The following is a 14,363-nucleotide window of genomic DNA, read 5'->3' as shown; positions in this document are numbered from 1 at the left end:
TTTTAAAAAAAAAAAAAAAAAAAAAACCCTAACTATTTATTTTTTTAATTCTTAGTTCGGTCCCCGACCTTTTTAGTGTTGTGCTTATTTCCACGGGATGAGACCGGGATAGAGAAGCCTTTCACGCTCCCGTCCCCGCTCCCTATTTCAATTTTTATTATTACCAAATTCTGCATATATTTTCACGATCATCAATACCCATATTTATTATAAAATATATTTTCTCTCGAGATACTTAATATTTTTATTTTAAATTTGTGTTAATATATGTTAATTATATTTGTGTCTTACAAATAATTTGATTTTTAAAAATAATTTTATTATTTTATTTATCATTAAACATTGAAAAATCTAAAATTAAAGAAGATAATAACCGAAAGTGATCAACGCCGTTCAAAGTGATCCAACGGTCAAATTTTAAAATTTCTTTTTAAAAAAAAAAAAAAAGCAAAGTTCTTAGAAAATCACAAGGCATGCAAGTGGGACGCGGGGCCCACATAAAATCTGCCAGCTGTCAAGCCGCCTCACCCCATTATCTTGTCTACCGTCAAATTAACGGCCCGACGCAGTTAACCAAGTTAAAACCTTTGACGCAATAGCCACCGTCGGATCCCTGATCAGACCATATCACACATTGCGCGCCCACTTGCTCGAGTACATAACGCAACCACAACTCGCTTCTGTAGACAACCACGTGGCGCAATCTCATTTGATGAATCTACAAGCAACGACTAGCATCACCTACGTCATAATAGTATGGATTTAGGCATCTTAGGCACCATAGAAGTGCCCTTTGCCAAAATCACCACTTTATAAAATTTTATTTTATTTTTTAAAAATCTCAATTTCGTGTCGATCCGATTCCGAGCATAACTTTATACATTAAAAAAAAAAAATCTAATATTTAACGTTTTTTCGATCGAAGGTTCGATCTTCTACTTTACTTTTGTCCAACTTTTTAAAAAAAAAAAAAATTTATTACTTTATGTCGGATGAATTAAAACTTTAAATGAATAATTTTTAACACCCGCTCATCGCCAACGCGATTAACAGGAGTTACTATCGACAATATTAAGAGACTCTGATACCCAATCATAAAATTAAAAATATTTCTAAAAACATCCAGTAAAGTATTTCTATAGAAGAAAAACAGTACTTTACAAAAAAACTTAAAACGACTAAGGTAAATTCTTGACAACGGAAACATAATTACAGAACAGACCCAGACATGGATTCCCAGTAGTCTCTAGCCCGCTGGTCTCGTCCTCGGCTGACCTGCAGCATCTACATTTGGAAAGAAAAGTTATAATAATTCTGATGAGTAATTAGATTACTCAGTAAGTAGCTAGTTTATCATTCACAGGTTCATAACTAATCTTTCCAGGTGTTTTTACGTTTTATTAATCACTGACTCCTAGTTCTCTTACTAGAGTCATCTGTTCATTAATGAGGTATCTCAGCTACCTCCAACTAGGTTACTGACTCTCTCTCGATATGCTTATCTAGAATTTTCGGACTCGTATGTAAGACTCGCTCTCGGTCAAATACGGCCCGTCTACTAATTGCTCTGGCGGCCTGTTTATCTCATATACCAACGGTCAGGAGTACTCCTGCTCCCTGACTTAGCATACAGCGCGTTGGCCAGGAACTCCGTGGGAATTAGTAGACTATCATACTCATATAAATAAGCCATAGCTCATCCACCAATAAGCATATCTAGAGTCATAACCTTTCCATTAACATGCATAACATACTCACAGTTACTGCATGCTTCCATACATATATCATGATCAACACGTAGAACATTCTGAAAATCATTTATATCACGCTTACATCACAGACAAGCAGTCACAATATACGATAAACACTAAATATCATCAAAGTTCATCATAACTTATTAAGCTCTTANCACAATATACAATAAACACTAAATATCATCAAAGTTCATCATAACTTATTAAGCTCTTAATCAGGTAAACAACATACTCACATGTTGTAAAACAAGTTAAGAACGAGTTCAAAGGTCGATACGCTACTTACTTGGTTTTGAACTCCTTTTCCCCCCTTGAATGTACGTTTAATAGTACTTCAACACAATTCCTTCCTATTAGACCTATATTTTATAAATTGCAACATAAATATAGACCAATTTTGGTAGGACAGGTGATAAGATAAGGAATCAATACAAGGGGAATAAGATTCGGATTACCTTGTTGATCGAATATCTCAAGCCAAGAACACTTTGTTTGAGATTCGAATCACTCCAGAAGCAAGATCGATCATGTCTAGCTTCAATGATTCTTGTTGATCAAATATCTCAAACACTTGTTTGAGATTCGAATCACTCCACAAGCAAGATTGATCATGTCGAGCTTGAATGATTCTACATGCAATCTAAACTACATAGAATTGCAAAGAAACTTAGCCATTGGCTAAAGAAAAGCACAAATGCTTCTTTACTATATTTTCAAAGTCTTCCTTACAAATACAACATACATGGCTTTATATAGCCTCAAAATGAAAGCATTCCAAAAGTTGTAACATTCATACTTAATGACCATAATTAGCCATTATGTAAATGTAACCTATAAAGTAAATAAAATGTCTTAAAATACAATAACTCTAAATTACTCTAAATTGTAACCCACTCAAACTTTATAACCATCAAACTTCATTCCTCTTCAATGTGACATGAATTGCAACCTCTTTTGATAATTTTGACAACATTTTCTTCACATCTTCATTGAAGTATATTGTATGAATGATGTCTCTTGGTTCATATCAACAGGTCAAAAGGAGTCGAACGGGACAAACCGGGAGCCAAAATACCTTCTCACGCGCCCTCACGCGCCAATACAAGGTCGGAGGTTTGTTTTCTCACGCGCCTGATCCGCGTACAGTCGCACATCCACTCGCAGCCTCCCCACGCGCCTCGCGTGTCCTTCACGCGCTCGTCTTCAACCTCTCCTCCCTGCAATTTTTCCCAATCTTTTCCTTTAATACCCGTTGTGTCCCGAAGCAAAAATTTCATCTCTACAGCTCGAATTTCGTTCTGATTTCTTCTACAACTTTATAGATCTTCTAACTACGGTTCTAACCAGCCTTATTTCATAACTTATTATGCAGTATAACTCAAGATATCGAGATTTAAAGGTTCGGTGATGTGGGTTTTTTCGTTACCTTCGAATTACCGTCCGCTTCAGCTCGGGGCCGTATCCTTTCCTCAAAAGATTCCTCAGCAACAACCCCTCTTCCTTTACCCTCGATTGATGTCCAATTTTAAGCAACCAAAAACTCGAATTCTCCAAAATTTCCTCCTCTGTTTACTGGGTTTCTCTCCATCTCCATTCTTCGTTTTTCTTCCCTTTTTAAAGCCTAATCAGGCTCTAATACGCTTCCACATCCCCTAATCACCCACTCATCCATCCCACGCCTCCAGCTACGCGTCCACAGCCCCTCATCCTCCTTTACAGCAGCTGCTTGACGCAGCTGCTTCGTTTTCGTCGTTTTTTTTTTTAAAAAAATTAATTAATTAATTAATTAATTATTATTATTATTATTATTATTATTATTAAACACACCACACATACACACAAAATACATTTTATCATTATTTTGGGTTGTTACATAATTGTATATATTAAAAATATAAATTAATTTTTTTAGTGATTTTTAATTATTATTTCTCGATTTCATTTTGAAAATTGACTTTAAATTATTTAAATAATATTATTATTCTTCCTAAAATTAACAAAAGTAGCGAGAATAAATTTTCACAATATTCTTCGAAATATATAAAAGAAAATAAAAATTCGCTATAATCCATTATATATATTTTATTAGTCTGTAAAATCAAATAAAAAGTCACTTTTAAATTATATATTTTTTAATTACTAAATTTTTTTAAAATAGCTATTTTGATTTTTCAATATAATTTTATTGATAATTATTTAATATACAAAAATATAATCTTAAATGGGTATTAAAGACCGTATAATAATTAAAAGTAATTTTTAAAAAAACTAAAATTTAAAATAAAAGTTTTAAAAGTTTAAAAAATAAAATATAGATTAAAATAAATATAAAAGTTATTACATCAAGGAATTTAATTTTTTTTAGTTTAAAAATAAGAGAAGAATGCCACGTATTTAAATATTTTAAATATTAAAATAAATAAAAAGAAAATTAATATTTGTTTACACTTAAATATTCTTTTGAAACTTTCTCCGATTTTGTAATTAAAAAAGACATTTATTCCGAATAACATCAAATTAATATTTGTTTTTCATTTTAAAATGATTCCTTAATAATATTGATTAATTACGCCGAATTAAATTAAAAACAAAAATATGATTCCATAATTAAAAATTATTAAATAATTAAAGTTATCGAAACATTAATGATAATTTGGCACGATCTTAAAAAACATAAAACAAAAACATCGTCAAAGAAAAAGGATGAATTTGTGAACGTCCAAAATCTACGATGCACGAAGCGTAATCCAAAGTTCCTTATCTTGAACGGTTTATTAGGGTTTGAGATGATAATAACAGAAGTCAATCGACGATAAAAAGGTTAAAAGAAATTGAGAGATCGACACGAGAGAATTTTTGTTTTATGAATAGTGTAACCCTTTGAGAATAAAAATGAAAAATTTTACGCTGTCGTGAAAAGATAACTTCTCCTATCTCCCGATTAAGACAAAGTTTAGGGGTAAGATTGTCTTTTTATAATTTTTTTTTAATAGAAAAGAACCGGTATAGAAAAAATAAAAATAAAAATGATAATAAAATAATAATTTCTTTACCTTTATATATTAATTTTTTTTTCTTGAAGTCAGTAATTCAAATTTTTACATAAAATATCTGTTTAATTGAAAAAATAGTCAAAATTAAATTAGTATTTATAATTTAAAATTTGTGTTAATTTATTCTTTATCAATTTATTAATCTACCTAAGAGATTTTATTAAATTTTAATGATATTTTATTAAAATATCAAAATTAAATTTTTATACACTAAAATGTATGATTTTCTTATTACAAAAAAATTATTTAAAAAAGGTTAAGTTTTATTTGGTTTAAATTCAAAAAAAAAAAAAAAATCAAAATTCTGAAGGTAGTTTCAATTTTTTTAATATATTTTTATCCAAGAAACCTGAAATTTCAAGTTGTTGAATTGATAACTCGAGCAACTACAATAGAGTTCACAACCCAGTCCAACACAACATAGTTGTTAGGTTATTATTATATATATATATATATAATAAAATTAATTAATTAAAAATTCTTAAGGTAGTTTCAGTTTTTTTATATATTTTTATCCAATTTTAAACTAAAATTTTTGAAAAGAAACCTGAAATTTGAAGTGGGTTGAATTGGTAATGCGAGTAACTCCAATAGAGTTTACAACCCGGTCCAACACAACATAGTTGTTAGGTTGTTATTTTATTATATATATATATATTTATTTATAATAAAATTAATTAATTAATTAAAAAAAACTACTTATCCACGTTGCATTTATATATTCTCAATTAATCTTAAAATTTGGGCAGGGTAGGGGTTGAGATGTAACCATATTTTTTAGTGGTTAGGTTGACTCAATCAAGAAAATGTCAACCCATAGTCACACGGTAGGGGTTGAGATGTAACCATATTTTTTAGTGGTTAGGTTGACTCAATCAAGAAAATGTCAACCCATAGTCACACGGTAGGGGTTCAATGTAACCATATTTTTTAGTGGTTAGGTTGACTCAATCAAGAAAATGTCAACCCATCGTCATCACATCACAGTAGAGTTTAACCACCAAGTTTGGGATGACTCTACGTCTAGGACACCAGAATATCGAACCATGAACGAAGTAAGGCATGAGAGGAAAAGCATATTGGCTAGTGATGGTGAGGCCCCAATTTTTGACTAAAGGCCTCTGCCCTCCTGCTTTTTTTGGTTTTTTCATGTTGTCAAAAAGTTGAACAACGGTTTTTTTTTTTTTTTTTTTTTTTTTTTTTTTTTTTTTTTTTTTTTTTTTTTTTTTTTTTTTTTTTTTTTTTTTTTTTTTTTTTTTTTGTCAGACTTTTTCGTTTTTCAAAAAATTCAACTCAACTCAACCTTTATAGTTAGGGTTGGATAGTCAGAAATTATCAAATAATCGGATCATATGAATATTATTAGACGATTAGAAATTTTGCAAAATTTTATTACCCAAAATAATAAAAAAGAAAAAAAAAAAGTGTGACAACCAAAGTCCACCGCTGGCAGATATGGTCCATTTTTGTCCCATTATATACCCTTATCAACCTCACAGTTTTAAAACATGTCTACCCAGGAAAGGTTTCCACACCCTTATAAGGAACGACTCATTCTCTCTCCAACCAATGTGGGATCTAACGATCCCCACCCCTTGGGAAGCCAGCATCCTCACTGGTACACCACCCAATGACCGACTTTGATACCGTTTGTAATGATCCAAACCCACCCTTAATAGAAATTGTTCACCTTGGCCCGTTATCTATCGCAGTAAACCTTACGAGTTTAAAACGCGTATGTTAAGAAGAGACTTTCTCACCGACCAAAGTATGATCCCACCGAGAGAGAGAAACTAAAATGTAGCATAATTATCATTTTTCCATCATAATAAGGATTTACACAAATTTTAAAAGTCATAATTAGTTTCTTAATGAATTACAAACCCCAATGAATGGCCATCAAAGGCCTTCATTACTTCCATGTGTTAAAAACAAAAGTCAAACCATATTTTTAATCTCTCTTTTATTATATTTTGTTTTTTATATATATAATAATACTAAATAATAATCCACCTACATAAATGAGTTTGACCAAGTTTGGGGTTAAATTATAAAAAAAAAAACGTATTTATGTCATTAATTTATCTACAAATACGAGAATCTACAAATAATAATAATTTTATATTTAATAAATATTTAAAATTTTTAATTTTGTGTTAAATAGATTATTGATTTATCCAATATTTTAAAAAATTCAAAGATGTGAAATTAAAAGGTTATGGGTTCATTCGACATAAAATGTTATTTTATATCATATAGATAATTTAATTGTTTTTAAATATTTTTAAGATAGGAAAACTTTTCACTTATTAATCTCACATTCGTTGAAAAGGGGAACAAAACATGGATGTGAAAACCTCTCCCTTCATAACAGACACGTTATAAAAATTTTGAGGGAAATCCTAGAGAGAACAATATATAGGCTTCGGACTACAAAAAAAATAAGGTTACAACCCAACACGTTATACAAATTTTGAGGGAAAGCCCAGAGAGAACAATATCTAGGCTTGGGACCACAAAAAAATAGGGTTACAATCCAATCCTACTTTTTAAAAATTTTGAGGGGAAGCACAGAGAATTCCCGAGAGAGAACAATATCTAGGCTTGGGACCACAAAAAAATAGAGTTACAACTCAACCCTACTTTTAAAAAAATAGGCTTGGGCTATCTAGAGTTTCAGGTTGGGTTGAGTTGTGGACTCGATTCGGATTGCTTGAGTCACTAACTCAATGAACTCGAAATTTCATGTTGATTCACAAGAGTTTCAAACCTAAGACAACCCGGGTACACCCTTAACATTTAAGTCACATTGTCTCTAATAGAATTGATAGGGCGAGCCAATTTTCGCTCCATCCACTTCCCTTCTACCATAATTCAAAATTTTTTATTTAATATACATTTAATTAAATTATAAATATATATTTTAGGGCTACAATTTCGTATTTTTAATTTAACAAAATTTTATAAATAGTTTTTTAGAAACTAATTCTAACCTTAAAAAATACAAAATTCTAATTTTTTTTTTAATTATAAATTTTTTTAATAATAAAAATAAAAATAATGACTCTTTTTGTCTGTACAGATTGCAGCGTGTGTAGCCTCACGCCTATCAAAATCCACATCTTTTTTTAATTTCTCTCTCCTCTTTTTCTAATAAATTGAATTCCGGCCTTTGACATTTTCTAAAGTCAACCTCCCCAAAAAAACAATTAAATATTTCTTCAAATAAAAGAAATAATAAAAATGGGTATTTTATTAAAATAAAAATAAAAATAAAAACCTTTTTTTTTTTAATAAGGGATAAAAAAAAAAAAAAAGCATAGAGATGCCCTCCTCCACCACCCCCACCCGTTTCTTTCTCTCTCTAAAAATAAAAAATAAAAAAAAAATTAAAAAAGCCCTAACTTTCTCTTTCTATCTCTACATTTTGTTTTCTATAAATAATTATTTTTTTCTTTTTAATTTTTTCCTACTCATTACTCATTACTCATTACAGCCTTATCTCCAAAAGTCAGCGACCTCTTTTGTCTGCTTTCTTTTTCTCTCTCAACAAAAACTGAACAAGAAGCTGAGACAAACGTACAGATTTTTTCAGACCTCAGTTTTTGTCTATGGAAATGGAAGTTGATTGGGATCTTCACGCCGTCGTTAGAGGCTACTCCGCCATGACCTCCGCCGCCTCCTCCTCCGCCGTCTCCTCCGCCGCTGTTCCTTCTTCCGACTCTTACTCTGTTTCTTCCAATTCCAATAACTCTGTTCCTATGGCGTTTGGCAGAGACCAAACGAACCGTATGTTGTCGCTTCAAGATCCGTTTGATGGGTCGAATTGTAATTCTACTGAGGAATTGCAGGAGTTTTTTAACCCCTTTTTACCTAAATCTCAACGCTCTCCTCCACTGCCGCCGCCGCCTGCTCCGCCGCTTCTTTCTTCTCCGGCGGTCAAAATTCTGACCCATCAGAAGCAACTACAGAACACCCATCTCCCTAAACAGCTCCATTCAACCTCCGTTTCTGCTCCGAGATCCAAACGCCGGTGAGTGAACTTTCATCACGTCTTGATTCTGAAAAGTGCTTTTTTTTTTTTTTCTCTCGAAGCTAATCGATTTCTGTGTGTTCCTCTGTTTTGCTCTGTTTTAGGAAGAACCAGTTGAAGAAAGTCTGTCAGGTTCCGGCGGAGGCTCTGTCGTCGGACATTTGGGCTTGGAGAAAATATGGACAAAAACCCATCAAGGGATCTCCATATCCAAGGTTCGAACTCGATTTCAAATTTTGAAGCTAAGGTTTTGATTTTGGAGTAAAGGGTATTGATTTGATTTAGTGATGATGAAAAAAAACAGGGGATATTACAGATGTAGTAGTTCAAAGGGTTGCATGGCCCGGAAACAAGTGGAGAGGAACAGATCCGATCCGGGAATGTTCATAGTTACTTACACGGCGGAGCACAACCACCCGGCGCCAACTCATCGGAATTCCCTCGCCGGCTCCACCCGTCAGAAGGCCAACACGCCGACACCCACCGACGTCGGATCGGAAAAACCCGACGCGAAACAGCTCGTTTGCTCGTCTGAAGATCTGAGTACGATCACGGAGAGCAAAGAAGAAGAGAAAGAGGAATCATTGGCGGAAGACGAAGAAGACAACGATCTGGGGGTCTCTGATTTAATCGTCAACGACGATTTCTACGTGGGGTTTGAAGAACTCGACAGTCCTAACGCCGACGACTGCTTTTCCGATGATTTTCCGGCGAGTTTTGGACTTCCATGGCTGTTTAACAATGCTCCAACCGCCACTAGCAGCATTTAACTAAAACCCAGATGGAGGAATTGTAAAACTCCCCTGTTAAAGCAATTTCCAACCCTCCTTTCCTTTTCCAATAGAGATCTGTAAAATCAAACAAAACAGAGCAAAGATCTTAACAGTGTTTTAGCTGGCCTTATTAAGGAAGACGAGGCAGTTCATTTCTCATCTTTTTCTGCTTAAATTTCAGAACAAATCTAAGAAAAACAGTGATTTCCAGTAGCAAGATTCAGTGGGTTTGTGAGAAAAAAACAGAACAAATTTGCAAATGGGGTTGACTAGTGGAAGGAATCAAGCCATGGATGACGCATAATGGCGTTGACAGAGAAGCAAATTAAGAGTTTTTTTTCTTTTTTTTTGTGGAAGATAAAGAAAATGGCTATGGGGGATGAAGAATATGCTTCTTTTTCAAAGCAATGGTGGAGAATCAGTGTTTTTTTTTTGATGTTATACAAAAAGGGGGATTTGGAATTTTTGTGTGTAGTTGATGCCAGTTGGTGGATAAATGGTAGCCATTCAACACCAAGAGATAATAAAAATTAGAGAAAAGAGTGCAAATTTGAGATAAATTATGAAGTTTGTGTGTGAGGAGAGAAAAGTCAATGGGGGCAAATGTGTGTAAAGAGCTTCAGATTGATTAAGATTTTAAAACAACAATGCTCAAGCCAAAAGTTCTCAATAACTTGGGCTTTTTTGAAAAGCACTACTCCACGGGATGGGATGGAGATTAAGGGTGTTCATGGAACAGGTTGGATTGAGTTTGACACATTTTTTTGCCACTCCACAGTTAGAGATATCCACGAGACCAAGACTAAGGGTGTTCATAGAATAGGTTAGATTGGGTTGAGACATTTTTTTCTACTCCACGGTTAGAGATGTTCATGGGGCGGAGACTAAGAGAGTTCATGGGATAGGTTAGATCGGGATGAGACATTTTTGTCTACTCCATAATTATAGATGTCTACGGAACGAAGATTAAGGATGTTCAAGGAATAGGTTGAATCAAGTTTGAACATTTTTTACACTCAACCTAATTGTTTAGATTGTAAACAATCCTAAAACGTTTATTAAATAATAAACCTAACCCAATCTAGTTATAAATTTTTTTGAGCGGGTTTGGGTTATTTTGATCATTGTTCAAATTTTTGTTTTTAATAAAACTAAGATGTTATTTCGTAAAACATTTATATTCTAACATTTAATGAAGATTTATAACTCAAGGTAAAAATGATTTTTAATAGTGGTCGAAGAATAAATAATAATGAAGATGGTATATATGACTCCCCTAAATAAAAATATATATTTTAAAATTAACAATAAATTAAATTGATTTGATTCAACCTAATATAAGAGAACCAATGACCAACCAAATCCATAAAGTTTCATTTATTTGAACCGAACCAAACCCAACCAAAATAAATTTATATCCCAACCCAAACTATACGAGTTGGGTTGGGTTGATCGAGTTAGTCGGTTCATAATATTTTTTGAACATTCTAAGGGGGACAGCTTTTCCTTCCCCGACCAAAATAAATTGATTTAGTTTGATTCAACCCAATCTAAGAGAATCTATGAACCGACCAAATCTATAAAGTTTCATTTATTTGAACCGAACTAAACCCAACCAAAATAAATTTATATCCCAATCCAAACGGTATGAGTTGAGTTGGGTTGGATTGATCGGGTTAGTCGGTTCATAAGATTTTTTAAACATCCCAAGGGAGACAACTTCTTCATCACCGTCCCAACCTCTTATTTCAATCTTTATCCTCACAAAATTCTCTATTTATTCTCTTGGGGAGAGGGGGGGTCGAGAGATTTTCGGTAGGAAATTTCTCCCCACCTCTATTTATAGTTAACGAAGAGAAATCTCTCTCTATTCTCATCGACATTCTCCCTCTAAAGAGGAATTCCTACCTTCGTGTCGTTAAATGAATCTTAGATTCAACGTTTAGCATTAATAGTTTAAGAACAATAAATATTAAGGCATGCAAAACAGAAGGATTTGAAACATCTTGTATTTACCTCGTTTTTGTAGATTACTGTGTTGGGAGAAGCTTTGATGCAGCAGAAAAGTTTGATGTGTTCATCAATGTTGTTGTTCAACTCATTAGCTTTTTCTGATTTGTTCTTCCACACAACAAAGCTGCCATCATCCAACCCGTTCAGCTTCAGCTAAACCACATCAAACTGTAATAATCAACACATCAGTCTAGCATTCAGCTTAGGACATTCATCAAAATAATGCTCCATTGCTTTAACAATCCTATTGCCTTACATTGTAAGTTAGAAAGGAAGGACTTCAACTTCATGTAACGGTTCAAACTCACCGCTAGTAGATATTATCCATTTTGGTCCGTTATGTAATAGACACGTTCATTGTGAGATCCCACGTTAGTTGGAGAAAGGAACGAAACATTCCTTATAAGGGTGTGAAAACCTCTCTCTAGAAGAGGCGTTTTAAAACCTTGAGGGGAAGCCTGGAAAGGAAAGCTCAAAGAGGACAATAGTTGCTAGCGGTGAACTTGAGCTGTTACAAATGGTATCAGAGCCAGTCACCGGACGGTGCAAGACATTGGGTGGAGTAGGGCTAGATCCTCTCCATAGTAGAGGCATTTTAAAGCCATGAGGTACATAATAGGCCAAAACGAACAATATTTACTAGCAGTGGGTTTGAGCAGTATACTTCACGACTTACTTTACCATGCAATTGTGACTAGTCCAACAATTTCCAGAATGTCATTGTCATGATGTTGATCCGGCTTCTGCAACTACAACATCTACATAGCTTTGAATACGCGCATTGGAGTTCTTCATTCAAATATCCAGAGTCACTCTGTTGTAAACCGTTGTTCCGTCCGGCCGTGGCTTATTTCTAACACCCTCTTTGCACGTTCCATCAACTAAAGTACTGAGGGTGATTGCATTTGGCAACATCTTGTTCATTGACCATCTGATTAAAGAGCCCATGGGCTCTTTCAATGTCACCTGCATTAACAGTATCCATCAATCAAGCAATTGCAGGTAGCAATATTGGGTGCAGAACCATCAGACCTTATCATTCCCTTCAAGCACAATCCTTCTTTTTGCCTGCCCATCAATCAGGAGTAACAGCCTAGGCCTCCATCTTTTTCCCCTTCATTTTCTCAAACACCTTCAATGCATCATCAATCCTTATGAACTTACATAAATGATTGATAAGAATAACCAAAAGTTATAAGATCATTTTGATTTCACAAAATCACCTAAAACATTCTACGCAGGATCTGTATTTCTAAACCTACAAAGCTTGAAGATCAAGAACGTTAATCTAATGACATTAAGAACAACATTCTGTTTATCAAATTTAGCTACGTAGCCAGCAATTTCATCTTCCCATCTATTTTCAACAATTTGGTGAAAACAATATCAGCAGTTATGTAATTGGGTTGAAACTCCAAACCTGGAAGAAGCATTTCGTCGAACACATTCATTGCATCGTAAACCACGCCCAGATTTCAGTAGCAAATCAATGATCAAATCACGAACACAAGTGTTTCCGTATGTGAAACGAGTTCAGAAATTACAGCGAACGCCGAAGAAACAGAACGGCGGCAGCGCTATTGATCAAGAAATACATACGTATATAGGCTTCTAAGAAAAAAAAAAAAAAAAAAGATCAAATTTACAATTCAACCTAAAAATTTTATTTCAATAAATATATATATATATATACATTACCTATACATACATACAATTTTCATTATCACATCACACTTTATTACGACTCACTGCTATCACAATTTAGTGCAATTTTTTGCTGATTTAAATTAGTTACGAATTATATTTCGGATATCCGTAATTAATTAATATTTGGATAATATATTAATTATGTAATATATTTTATATATAATATTTTTTCTTATTAGTAGTATATTTTATTTTATTCTCAAGATTTTGTTAATTTATATTTTATTTAACTGTAAGTATGAGTTGGTAGCCTGTAATAATTGGTAACTATTTAGCTTGTAATAGTTGGGAATATCAATAAAGATTGAACTTTCAATCTCAATTTTATTTTCAATCCCAATTCTATTTCTCATAACTCTGTATTATTTACTTGAGTAATAATATTTTTAGATTTATTCACACTTTTGTATGGTACGATCATGATAATTGATATCATAGCTACACTTTATGATCTGTAGTTAGCCAAGAAAGTCGTAAAATAATTAGAGATATATTGAAAATTCTATATATAGGTAAAATATAAGTTTTAACTGTGGTAATTGCAGTAAAATACCTTCTTTTACTTTAGATGCGCATATTCCTTTTGTTATATGCGCAAAACCAAAAGGAAAACTAAAAGAAATGCTCTTTTCCTTCTACTTGCTTATTCCACAATTTATTATTATTATTATAATTAGTATTACTTTTCTTTTTGGTTTTGAATCCAAATGTAACTTTTTTTAATAAAAAGTTTTTTAACTTATTTTTTATTAAAGCATTTAAAAAAAATATATAATTAGATAACTCGATGAACTTAAATTACTCCACTCAAATCATAAAAGTTAACTTGGGTAAGATTTTTTTACATTTGGGTTGAAATGAAATTTTAGTTATTAACGTAATATGTGATTCGGGAAGAAGAAAAGGTAGTGAAGGTGGCTTGCTTCTCTTCTCCTAGGCTATCAGCACATGTGACTTAGGAAGAAAAGACATCGAGCGTTCTTCGCTTCTCGTTCTCGCCCAACTCTTTTGATTTGATTGTTATTTCCTA

At 32.9% G+C, this 14,363-nt stretch overlaps 1 protein-coding gene and 1 long non-coding RNA gene across 2 annotated transcripts; one reads left to right on the top strand and one right to left on the bottom strand.

The window, feature by feature from the left end:
- Positions 1–8,387: 8,387 nt before the first annotated feature.
- Positions 8,388–9,788, top strand: LOC111451156 (WRKY transcription factor 22-like). Its single transcript, XM_023091467.1, has 3 exons — positions 8,388–8,840; positions 8,945–9,055; positions 9,145–9,788. The coding sequence occupies exons 1-3, from the start codon at positions 8,419–8,421 to the stop codon at positions 9,608–9,610; spliced, it is 999 nt and encodes a 332-aa protein (XP_022947235.1). The 5' UTR covers positions 8,388–8,418; the 3' UTR covers positions 9,611–9,788.
- Positions 9,789–11,713: 1,925 nt separating this feature from the next.
- Positions 11,714–12,729, bottom strand: LOC111451174. The gene is made up of 3 exons (XR_002711941.1): positions 12,659–12,729; positions 12,303–12,592; positions 11,714–11,794 (listed from the first exon to the last, which is right to left on the bottom strand). It is a non-coding gene; the product is annotated as an uncharacterized LOC111451174 (long non-coding RNA).
- Between the last annotated feature and the right edge of the window lie 1,634 nt (positions 12,730–14,363).

The sequence above is a fragment of the Cucurbita moschata genome, unplaced genomic scaffold (assembly GCF_002738365.1).
Source record: "Cucurbita moschata cultivar Rifu unplaced genomic scaffold, Cmos_1.0 Cmo_Scf00001, whole genome shotgun sequence".
Classification (NCBI taxonomy): domain Eukaryota; kingdom Viridiplantae; phylum Streptophyta; class Magnoliopsida; order Cucurbitales; family Cucurbitaceae; genus Cucurbita; species Cucurbita moschata.
Note: the sequence above shows the minus strand (reverse complement) of the source record. Positions and strands in the feature narration are given on the sequence as shown.